At 34.7% G+C, this 12232-nt stretch overlaps 1 protein-coding gene across 1 annotated transcript; it reads right to left on the bottom strand.

Annotated features, from left to right (window-relative positions):
• Positions 1–5149: 5149 nt before the first annotated feature.
• LOC117172803 lies at positions 5150–5941 on the bottom strand. The gene is made up of 2 exons (XM_033361035.1): positions 5846–5941; positions 5150–5692 (listed from the first exon to the last, which is right to left on the bottom strand). Exons 1-2 carry the CDS (start codon positions 5939–5941, stop codon positions 5150–5152), a joined length of 639 nt encoding a protein of 212 aa, XP_033216926.1.
• Between the last annotated feature and the right edge of the window lie 6291 nt (positions 5942–12232).

Raw genomic sequence — 12232 nt, 5'->3', positions numbered from 1 at the left:
AATTATTCTTAAATTATTTAAAAACTTATATACCATCTGATTATCTTAAAAGATGAGACAAATTTTTCTTAAATTTTTAAAGTTTTGAAAAGTGTCCTTAATATGCTTAAGACTTTTAAAAAGACATTTTTAATCTTTTATAATATTCTCTAATAAAAATTGTGGTTCGATTGCCAATGGAGTGAAAAAGAAGTACGATTTTTCTTTCAAAAACAAGTCTTATTTTTAGTTTGAAAAAATTATTTTCCATCTAGTCTGATCAAGACGTTAAGTATTTTCTGTTATTGAAGATTCTTAACTTGATCAATATTGTATATTTTCTGTCTTCGTGGTATGGAAGGTTTTCTAAAATATATTTTAACATTTTTCTCATTTATTTTATGCACTTTTTACACATATAAATGTTAGTCAAATTCAACTCCTCAAAAAGTAGGTAGGTCCACGCTGTTGTAAAGATCTCGAGAATGGGCGATCCGAAACAAAAAAAAGTAAACAGTTTTGGATTTATTGTGAGTCCAGCAATTGATTGAACTAGGATTTGTGATATACGTGAAATAACAAAATGGCGGCGAAAAAACAAAAAAAAAGAAGAAAAGTGGGTTTATTTTCACAGTTTCTTGAAAAAAATATGGTTAAAATTCATGTTTTTTAATCATCCTGGTTTAGCCAGTCATACTAAAGTTTTAACTTTAAGTTGAAGTCATACTGAATCTAACACTGTTTATTTTTTTTATTTTTTTTTTTTTTTGACCGCCCATTCTCGAGATTTTTACAAGAGCACGAACCTACCTATTTTTTGAGAAGTTGACTCTGACGTTTTTATGTATGAAAAGTGCAAAAAATAAATTTAAAAATTTTTTGGATGTAATTCAAGATGGTGTTTATCAAGCCGAGCAAACTCTATATCGATATAATTATTAATAATCTCAAAAAAATTCACGTAACTAACTTTTTTTTCGAGTGTTTCAAAATAGAATACTCCCGTGTGGAAATAATTCCGGGCAGACTGGAATTATTTCCAGCAAGCGTGCGAAGCACGTTACTCCCACTGCATGCGAGGCACGCCATTCGTGCCGATACGCAGCGTTTTCGGACACACTTCATGCAGACACATATGTGTGAGGCATATGAGTCGCATCTTGTGATAGGTGAATTTTTGGACAATAATCATATAAATTATTAATATTGTGAAAATACTAGAAAGTTCAACTCTTTTTCTACTATTAAAAAGATGTAAAATATCAATTTTAATCTTAAAAACATATTTGCATTTTTATTGAACCGACAATTTATAAATGACCAAAAAGGAACAAATTTTCTCAAGATCAGGTCGTTTGTCGATTCGTTATTGAATGTTGACATTTGTTTGCAGTTTTCTTCTTCCTGGGTACTTATTTTTATAATAAAATGTTGACAAATTTGCTATACACTTTTCGATTAACAAATTATAGCAATGCGTAAGAATCATTTATCTTCTTTCACTACAAGTGAGTATAGGTCCCGCAATTGAGGACGCATCTGCGTCATCGTATGCATGCAAGCCGTGCCAGAAAATCCGCACGCGTGCGGCGCACGTGCGTCGCACTATCCGCGAATATTGCTACTGGGTTCTAGCGCTAGTACTGGATTATTCCTCTAGGAAGAGTTGTGTCACCACTTACTCCGTTTCTGATTGGTACCGCAAAAGCGGAATTGGATGTTTTGAAATTAGCGCGACTTTCAAGTAAAATTTAATTTTCAGGCACTGATAGAATAGTAAATAAATATAATATAAATAATAATGATAGATGCAATAATGAAGAATGTTTGAAAAGTAAAAAATCTTTTTTTTTTATACGCACTTTCAAAATAATACTATTATTTAAGACTGTTTTATGAAGGCTGTAACATCTAATACATAGTAAGTAAAATAATCATGATTATAATTCAAATTTGTTCAATGAAAATTATTAAAATGTAAATAATAATTTTTTTAATGACATGAATTTTTACAATATGAACTAATTAATTGGGTAGGTAAAATTTTATACTACAAATTTTGAATTTTTACGAAAGAAACAAAAAATTGAAATAGACAAAATATGGGGAAAAATTTCTAATTGTATTGTTTGTGAAGTAAAGTAAAGAAATTGAATTCCGGGGTTACCGCCTTTTCCTCAACAGCCTGTGATTAAATTATTTCAAATGAAAATAAATTTAATTCAATTATAAAGAAGACCAAAATATAGATCATATTAAAGTAATATTTTTCAGAACAGAGTTAAGAAATCAGGAATGAAATAAGTATTTTTATGAGGTTAAAAAACATTTTTTAGAATAAGTGTGTGTAATGTTTTTTTAGTCCTAAAAACTTTTTTTTCAAAAGAGCCTTTATTTCAGAACAATAGGTAAAAAGAAAGGATTTATTATACATATAAAATGTAGATTACATGAGTAAAGTAGTACAATTTTCACTGCTGATTTGTTGGAATTATATTTCAATTAAATAAAGATAATTTGAAATTACATTTCAAATTTATACATTATATCATCAGAGTAATAATCGAAGACAAATTACAGTTAAAAAAGAAGATAGTTCGTTTTTCTTTCAAGTTTAAAACTCTAAGAACCTAAATTCTTATTGGTAAATTATGTGCCCAGCCATGCTTTTGCTAGCATATTTGTTTTCAATGACTTTTTCCTTTGATTTAGCTTGATTACAAATTCTTGGACGAAATACCAATTTTGTACAACCGGGTGCAATGATCTAAATATATGTTTCATTTCCTGGAAAGTATCAAAAGTAGCTTCGTTGACGTAGAACAGCACAATTGTCCCTAGAGGAACTTTAGACCCACTAATGTCGCTAGCCAGAATTTGACATGAAGGTAATGTAAAAATTCCGTCTAAAATCTAGCTTGGCTGTAGAACGTACTTCTATTTGGACTTTGAAAAAGAAAGCGTCATTTAAAAACTTAGTAATAAAAGATAACAAATTACATTTATTGGATATAATCACGCCACTTTTAAAGTTTCGCCAGTCTTCCGCAAAGTTGCCGCAGTGCTCAAATCAACGCAAATAGAAAAAAAAGTTGCCTGTGTTGGCAGTGCTGTCTCATAGTGCAGATTTGTTAATTTAATTTATCACTAAGTATCAATTCATCTGACGCACTATATATTATTTATTGGTAAAATATTGAATGAAAGACAAAGTTTATATAAAAAATTATTGCTGAATAAAGACATTTTATCGTTAGGTTTCCTGGGAAAGTAATTTTCCTTTTCACATGAGATGTATTCAGTTCTCATGTAGATTAAAATGAAATATTTCCTAACCTCAAATATTATGCAGTGCTCTCAACAGCACTCAACTTCCATGAAGCAATGAAATTTCAAAGCTACTATAAAAAAACTTGGCAACAATAACCGGAACCGGACGAGTTAGATGTTCGCCATGCGCCGCCATTCAGTGTGAATACGTTTCGTTTCGCGACTACAAGGTTTGAAGTTTTTCAGATGCTTTTTCGACGTAAGGACGTTGGAATCAAGACCCAACTTCAAATCTAGATTTTCTCATTTTACTCCACATAGACTAGAATTACATCTTTTCAACAAGCCTAATACTATCTTATAAAATATTCGCTTCATACAGTCTCACATTATTATAATTATTTCTAAACGCTTGCGACTTTGGCCTGGGCTTCCATTTCCTCTTACCATTATCAATTTCAAATTTTGACTCTAGTTCGCAACACTACTTCGTAACTCTCCTTCATTCGGAGTTATTTTTTTTTCTTCTAATATCCTGTGCAACCAACTCTCTCTCTCTCTCAAATCTTCTAGTTTCTTCATCCATTCCTCCTCCTGACCATTTTCATTCAAAATCCATTTAATTCTCTCTTCTGTACTCTCCTCTCCCCCTTCGACCCTGTACTCCTCTCTAAAACATGCAAACATGTTTCCTGTTCATACCTACATACTCTGCAAACATTCTCTTCTTCATTCATCCAATACCTTCATGCTCTTATACCCTCTCCTATTCCTAATCACACTACTCTATTCCATTTGCTCTCCTTTTTAATCTTGTTCAGGTACTCTGGTTCCCCCTGTCCCTTAACCATTCTATACCAGCTGTTGTATCTTGAATCTGCGATTTTTCTCCATCTTTCCTCACCTTGCTTTGCCTTTATCTCTTTCTCTATTTCCTCCTACTCTATACCCCTCTCATGTATACCGCATTCAAGCCTCATTTCATATCTCTCCTCCTCTTATTTTGAACGCCCCACGTTACACCTCCTCTCTTTATACATGACCTCGCGGGCACACTCTTGTACAATTTTGCTTTTCTCTCGCCTTCTTAGTTTCTTTTCGAAGTTCCAGGCTCTTTTCACTTGCATCACCACCATTTTTCTCGTCCTATTTCTTCCCTCAGCATACACCCTGGGCAACTCCAACTCACTCGTAACACCCATCTCAAAAATCTCTCATGGAAACTTTCAATTCTCTTGTGTTCTTTCCATCCCCAGATTTCTACACCAAAGCTTAACACTGACCATACTAATACATCAAACATCCACACTCTCATCTTCCAGTCATTCTTGAACCTTCTGTTTCCTATACCCCATACTTGTCCCATTACTTTAATCGCGCATACCAATCTCTTTCTCACCTGCAGCTCGCTTGCCCCGTTCGTTTCGAACCAAAATCCTAAGTAGCCAAACTCATCAACCAGCTATACCACCACGCCATTTATCTTCCATTTGTACTCTAATCTACCCCTTTTATTTCCGGAACACATCATCTTGATCTTGTTCACATTTATTGTTAAACCCTTTTCTGTCACATATTCTTTGAACACTCTCATAAACAAATTCATACATCTTTCATCATCCGCTAGTAGCACTACGTCATCTGCATATACTAGTGAATACAGTTTGCCTGTTCCTAATGTTGTCCCTCCTTTCTCTTTCATCTTTAACTTCTGTTATGAATATGCGAGAAGAATACTAAGTAGCAGTAGACTCAAAGGTCACCCTTGCCTGAGCCCCCTTCCTGTCCAGAATTCTTTACCTTTCTTATCTTCTATCTCCACCATTATCTCAGTATTCACAAATATTTCTTTTATCCTCTCTATTAAGCGCTCGTCTACTCCTCTCTCTTTCATGGCTGCTTATAAGATCCTCCTGTTAACTGATTCGAATGCTGCCTTTAAGTCTACAAACAATGCGACTAGCTTCCCTTTCTTCCGCCCCAAGTTTCTATTCACTAGATAGTTGAGCACGTAAACGTTGGCTACGGTTCCCATCCCTTTTATAAAACACGTTCGGTTGTGTGGTACATTTGCTTTCTCTTCCACCTGTCTTTCCAAACTCCTTCGAAGCACTTCCGCATAAATTTGATATCCCACGAACATGAGTGTGATACCTCTATATTCCTCCACCTTTTTGCCTTCTCCTTTCCTAATCAACGGTACTACGAGCCATGTCTTCCACTCCTCCGGCAACCCTTCTCCTTTCCATACCTTTTTGCAAATCCTCCACATCTCTTTCCTCATCCGTAATGCTCCATATTTCAGTGCTTCAATTTTCCAAGCCATTTTTTCCTGTTGCCTTGTTTCTTTCAACCTTGAAATCGCCTCATTCACCTCATCCCTACTAATCTGGTTTTCAATTTGCTCGTCCCCATCGCCCACTTTTTTCCTTTTCCCTTTTCCCTATATTCCATTCCTTTCAACAGTCCCTTGAAGTACTCCGTCGAGTCTTTCATTCCTATTTCATCATTTATACCCTTCCTTCCTCCTCTTTCCCTATTTATCACTTTCGATTCCCTCCCTTATTTTACCGCCTTCTCTACCTCTTCCATATACCTTTCTTTGTCCTTCTGCCCTTTCTCCTTTATCATTCTTTCGTGCTCCTTCTTTCTCCTGTTGAATATTTCTTCTTCCATTTCCCCTTTCCTCCATTTTCTTACGCTCTCCTTCATCCTATCTTTACTTTTCCTGCATTCATCGTCCCACCAGCCTTTTCTTAACCCCTTCTTCTTTTTCTCTCGGTATCACCTCTTCCCTTGCCTTATCTATCGCTCCTTCAAGTTTTTCTAGCAGTGTGTCAACTCCTTCCTCTTCCGACCCCCTATTTCTTCGTTTTCTATTTTTTCTTTAAATTCTCTCAACTTTTCCTCCCCCAAAATACCCATTTTCACTTTCTTTTCCCTCTTTTCTTTCCTCTTCCCCCTGCTGCCCTTTGAATTTCCACATCTGCTATTCGCGATTACAGATTCCTTTTGTTTCGATTTTCTTATAAAAGCCTCCTTTTCTCTATCCCATACTTCCCCCTCTTGTTCGCCGGTCCATGCATTTAAATCCCCTCCTATTAGGACCAGCCTCTCCTCTTTTTTCTCTGTCCATTTCCTTATTATTCTCCATCCTCCCTCTTCTTCTTTATACTCTTACTACATCCACAATAAATTTTCCTAATGTTATTCTCCTAACCATTGTTTGCTTCTTTTTTTCTATATACTCTCTTTTTTCTTCCTATAACAGCAGTTCCTTTCTTGCCCCTGACTTCATACCACCCATTCATCTCCCTTTTACATGCACCTTTCTTGCTGCTTATATCTTCCACTTATAATCTTTCCCTAATATTCTTTTTAAGCCTATATTTGTCCGTTGATCCATATCCTATATCTGCCAATTCTTACCGTATTACCTTTACACCTCTCAGTCAATGCCTTTCGCTCGATTAGCCACTTTTTTCTCTTATCCCACCACGTTAGATCTTCTTCGATTTTTTCATTTCTTCCTTTCAACAACTTCTTTTTCTCCATTACTTCATATCTGTTCTGCTCACTCCCCAACCCAGTGGACACGCTTGGCTTAAAGTCATCCTTAAGACGTCTTTTTGTGGACGTCTTTAGGCTTTTACAAAATGACGTCATGAGTTCGTAATATAGACGTTCTAATCTAGCGCCATTAAGCATATCTTAAAGATGTTATCAGGATGGCTTAAGGTTGTCTTTAAAAGGTCTTATGTCTGGTATTTCGTCGTCTTAAGGATATCTTGAAAGGATATCCAGGGACAATGGCGTAAGGATGTCCCTAGGACATCTTTGAAGCGTCTTGTAAAAGATAATCATTATTCGAAATTAAACCAAATTCAAAGTATTTCTATACTTTTTTCTTACAGTACTTGAATGCTTAAATGCTCTGAAATATTACACAAACTGATTGAAAATTAATTTTTAAGGTTTATTTTTCAAAGTTCAGCTTAGAAATATTTCTGCTATGAGATTTCTCTAAGTTTTATTGTTAAAATATGAACGAAACCCAAAACATTCTCTATCGTAACCCCGAAACTGTTCTGAAAGTGAAAAAACTATTTTATCATAAATTTGTAAATTACACGGAGATATCATAAAGTCATCGTAAAGACGCCATGGAGACATTCTATGTGATTTACGTTCAAAGTTTAAGTTCAATCCGCATAGGAGTTCCACTAGGTGACGTGTGAATCGAACTCGATCTCCCCAACCACACATCATTAATAACTGACTTTGAACGTTATAATTGACCTATGACTTGGGTACCTACCTGAACGTAGAATTTTCCGCTCTATCGATTGCAGATGTAAAAAATGGAGTTTCCATTTAAAAAAACAAAGTTGACCTTCAAAAGCCATGAAGGTCAACTTCAAGGTTAAAATGAAGGTCACCATTGAATTGCTCGTTGAAATTTACTTTAGGAATTACAATGACCTCTTGAAAAATTTTGTTAATTTCAAATAGCCTCTAACTGACCTTGAACGTTACAATTGACCTATGACTTGGGTACGTACCTGAGCGTACAATTTTCTGCTCTATCCATTGCAGATCGATCAGATCAACTACGGACGTCCTCAGGATGTTATCAAGAATGTTCTGAGAACAACTTGTGAGGGATCTCGCAAATTAAAAGGAAGGGTCTAGGAATTTGGATTTTCGAGAGTTAGGTGAAGTCAATCATTAGAGAAACAAGGTAAAGTAAAGAGGGTTTATTTAAACTAGACTTACAAACGCAGTTCAAAAGTCGCACCCTGACGGCGAATCCAAGGTTCTAGAGCAGTTGGTGGTTCAGCAACGGGACTGAAATCTTGAGGATGATCCCGGAAGATCGGGTGGCGTCGTGAACCGCAGGGTTGCGGAGTGACAAACAAGTTACCGACCGACGGAGCGTGTAGTGGGCACCAGATGAGTGCTTGTAACTTTGTTACAACCCCCCCTCCCCCCTCTGTTTGGGACGACGTTTATTTTTTCAATAATTCTTTAGTTTTCTCGATTTCGTCGTTAAGTGTCAAGCAAGATTCTACCACTGTCAAATCCAGCAGAATATACTCATCTTCTTCATCATTTTTTTTATCTTCCGTTTTTTGTGCTGTTTGTTTTTCTCTGAGTTTTTCTTACTTATTTCCTCTTGTTCGCTTTCTTCTGTATCTCTGCCCTTCTTCTTAATCTATCTTCCTCCAACTCCTCTTCCCTTCTTTTCCTGGTGGCTTCCTGGATATACTTTTCTTGTCTTATCTTTAATAATCTTTTCATTTCCTCTCTCTCTAGCTCCCTTCTCTTTTTCTTGTTGTTTTTTAATCTTCTCGAAAACTTCTTTTAATTTTTTCTCTTCTTCTAATATTTTTCTCTTCATTTCCTCCTCTTCCTCCTCTTCCTTCTGTTTCTTCTCTTTTAACCCCTTCCTAATTTCATCGATCGTTGGAAGACCATAAAAAATTCTTTTTTCTTCAGCTAAATTTTGGATCCTGGGGTCTCCTATTCTAGATCCGTACTCGTCGTATATGTTAATCTTTTGTTCCCACAATTTTCTGTCGCGTTTTTTTTTTTTACTTCCTTTAACATGTCCCTATCTATTTCTGCTCTTTTCCTTCTATCCATCTCCCTCACTCTCTCTATTCTTTCCCCTATGGTCTCCGTTGGTGGTGGTTGGAGAAGATCAACCGATTTTTTGCAAGAGTGCGTCAAAAGTTGTTCACCTTGCAAGTCAATGAGACAATCCTTGCACTTTAAAATTAGTCTTCTATCAATTTTCCTGAAACTAAATATTATTCTGTTTTTCGGTCCATTTTTGGTGTATCTGTTAGTGTTATTTTTTATCAATGTCAGTAGTGTTAAAAAATTAAATCATTCACCTGTATGCCATTTCAAAGAAAAACTCGAATCAAAATCGACTCTTTACTAATAAATCTTTTGATATATTTTACGTTCCAATTACCTAGTGATTTTCCATTTTTCGTTTTTAATTCGTAAATTGTTGGTGAAATTTTCGCCTTGATAAAAAATGTTCCTTCAAAATTTTTATTCAATTTTTGAGCTATTCCTTCCTCTTTGTTCGATAGTGTTTAATTGTTTTTAGTACTATTTTGCCAATTTTAAAAGTTATATGTCTACGTCTAAGATTGTAATATCTAGATTGCGTTTCACTCGCGGTATCTAACTTTTTAATTACCTCTTCTCTAATTATTTTTAATGTTTTCATACTATCTGCCCATTTTTCTGACTCTTGAAATTCTATTTCGGTTTTTCCATCTAAATCTTTATTCAATGCTTGTATGGGTTGGAGCTCCCTACCTAAGTTCAAAAAAGCTGGTGTGAATCATGTAGACGAATGTTTACTAGTATTTAACGCAAATTGCAGATCATTTAAATTTTTATCGCATGTTTTATGGTCTTTTTCTAAATACGCTTTAATTGCTGTTTTAATTGACCTATTACACCTTTCCGTCGGATTTGCCTGTGCATGATATTTAGGAGTTTTCGAATGTCTAATACCAAAAGCTTTCATAAAATTAATTATTGACTTATTTACATATTCTTTTCCATTATCTTTAAACAAAATTCTAGGTGTTCCCCATTTCGAAATTATACGTTTATGAAATTCTTTTTCAACGGTTGACGATAATTTATTTTCAACTGGAATTATTGCTGCCCATTTTGTAAACATATCAACAAACACTAAATGTATTGATTTCTCGATTTTGTCACAGATGATGGACCCATCATATCAGATGCTACTACAGTCCATGGTTGTTCGATTATTCGCTTTCCCATCATACCAATCTGATTGTTTACTTTTGGTTTTATTCTCTGACAAATATCGCATTTTTTCACATATTTAAGAGTTTCAGAGGACATTCCGGGCCAAAAATAATTTTCAGAAATTTTCACATATGTTTTTTCCATGCCTAAGTGTCCTGTTTGTTTATTATCGTGATTTTCACTCAAAACTTGTTCTCGCAATTCTTTCGGTATTGTTAATTTCCATAGGTTGCTATCTAAATTTAAGCTTGATTTTAAAGGGTCGGGTCTATAAAAGTACAATTGATTATCGCGTATACGCCAATTAGGATTTTCCTCTCGTTTATTTTTAATCTGAATAATTTTATTTTTATACCAGTTATCTTCAATTTACTTAAAATATTTTTCTTTGTTTTCTACAATACTTGATAAAATACTAGAAACTTTTATTTCATTTTCCTTTGACCTTGATAATGCATCTGGGACATGGTTTAAACTTCCCTTTCTGTACACAATTTGTAATCGTACTCTAATAAATCTAAAGCCGATCTTGCCAATCTACCTGTTGGATTTTTTAAATTGTGCAACCATTTCAATGCAATATGATCTGTGATAACCTTAAAAGAATAGCCTTCCAAGTGAGGTCTAAATGTTCTAATCACCCAAACTACAGCTAAACATTTTTTTTCTGAAGCTTAGTATTTACGTTCAGCTCCATTTAGACCTCTACTCGCAAACGCTATTACATCATTTTCGCCGTTTATTGTTTGTGTTAAAACAGCTCCTAATCCTATATCACTTGCATCGGTTTCAAGTTGAAATGGACTTCCAAAATTAGGACAGACTAAGATTGGTGCTGTCGTTAGTAAGTGTTTGATATTCGTAAATGCCTATTCCTGTTTATCAGACCATTCCCACTTTACTTCCTTTTTTAATAGCTTTTGCAGTAGCTCTATTATTTCTGCAAATTTTGGGATAAATTTTCTGTACCATGGTGCCATTCCTATTAATCTTTGAACTTGTTTTATTATTTTAGGCCATGGAAAATTTAAAACTGGTTCTATTTTGTCTTCGTCCACTTGTAATCCTTTTTCATTAACTTTAAAATACAAATATTTAATTTCTGAACATCCAAGTTCGCATTTATCCAAACCTATTGTTAAGCCTGCATTTTCAATTTTATCAAAAACTATTTCTAAATATTTTAAATGATCTTCAAAATTTTTTGAAACTATAATTATATCATCAAGACAACAAAATACATTTGGCTTTAATTCTGGTGTTATTATTTTGTCCATCAGGCACTGGAATGTAGCAGGAGCATTTTTTAATCCAAATGGCATCCTTTCAAATTGATACATTCCTTTGCGTGGTACTATAAAAGTTGTGATTGGTTTCGATTCTTCGTCCAGTGGTATCTGATGACATGTTGAACGAAGATCAATTTTAGACATGTATTTTGCTGATCTTAATGTGTGTAACATTTCCGACATTATTGGAATTGGGTATAAGTCTTTTTTCGCAATTTTATTTACTTTTCTGAAATACAAACAAAATCTGTATTTCCCGTTAGATTTCTTAATCATTGCTATAGAGTTTGACTTTCTAATTTTTGGCGATACATAATAGTATCTTTTTTTAATTGGTTCATGACCTTGCACATCTATTTTATGACAAGTTAGATGTGTCGGTTTTAACTCTGTTCCTTTATTCGTAATTTTTCTTTCAATTAAATTTTCCAGTTGCACTTGTTGTGCTTCATTCTTTGGACGCCCACGCTGGCACGTGCGAGTGTTGCATCGCCCGCCTTATAGGGTTTAGGGTGTAGGACACCACGCCCCCGTACACTCTGTGCCGGCTGGGTTGCTGGCGGGATCGAGTCTAGTGCATCACCTGTAAAGAGGGGTTGGGGTGGAGTATGTGGTGAAACGGGAGAAGAGAATTCGCACGGTAGCAAATCTGTCTCTTTCTCTCGAATGTCGTTTCGCAGACTAATCTTGGATCCGAATTTTAATTTACTCTTATCACTTTCCCTATTCTCATTCTCTTTCGCATTTTCTTTCTTTTCTTTAATTATTGGCTCCTGCATTTTAATTAACTTTGATCAATCGCATATTTACTATTTGGTAATTGTGGTAACCACCAAATCTTTTTCTCACAATCCATTTTTAAACCTAATCTTTTAATCATATCGGTT

The sequence above is a fragment of the Belonocnema kinseyi genome, chromosome 5 (assembly GCF_010883055.1).
Source record: "Belonocnema kinseyi isolate 2016_QV_RU_SX_M_011 chromosome 5, B_treatae_v1, whole genome shotgun sequence".
Taxonomy (NCBI): Eukaryota; Metazoa; Arthropoda; class Insecta; order Hymenoptera; family Cynipidae; genus Belonocnema; species Belonocnema kinseyi.
Note: the sequence above shows the minus strand (reverse complement) of the source record. Positions and strands in the feature narration are given on the sequence as shown.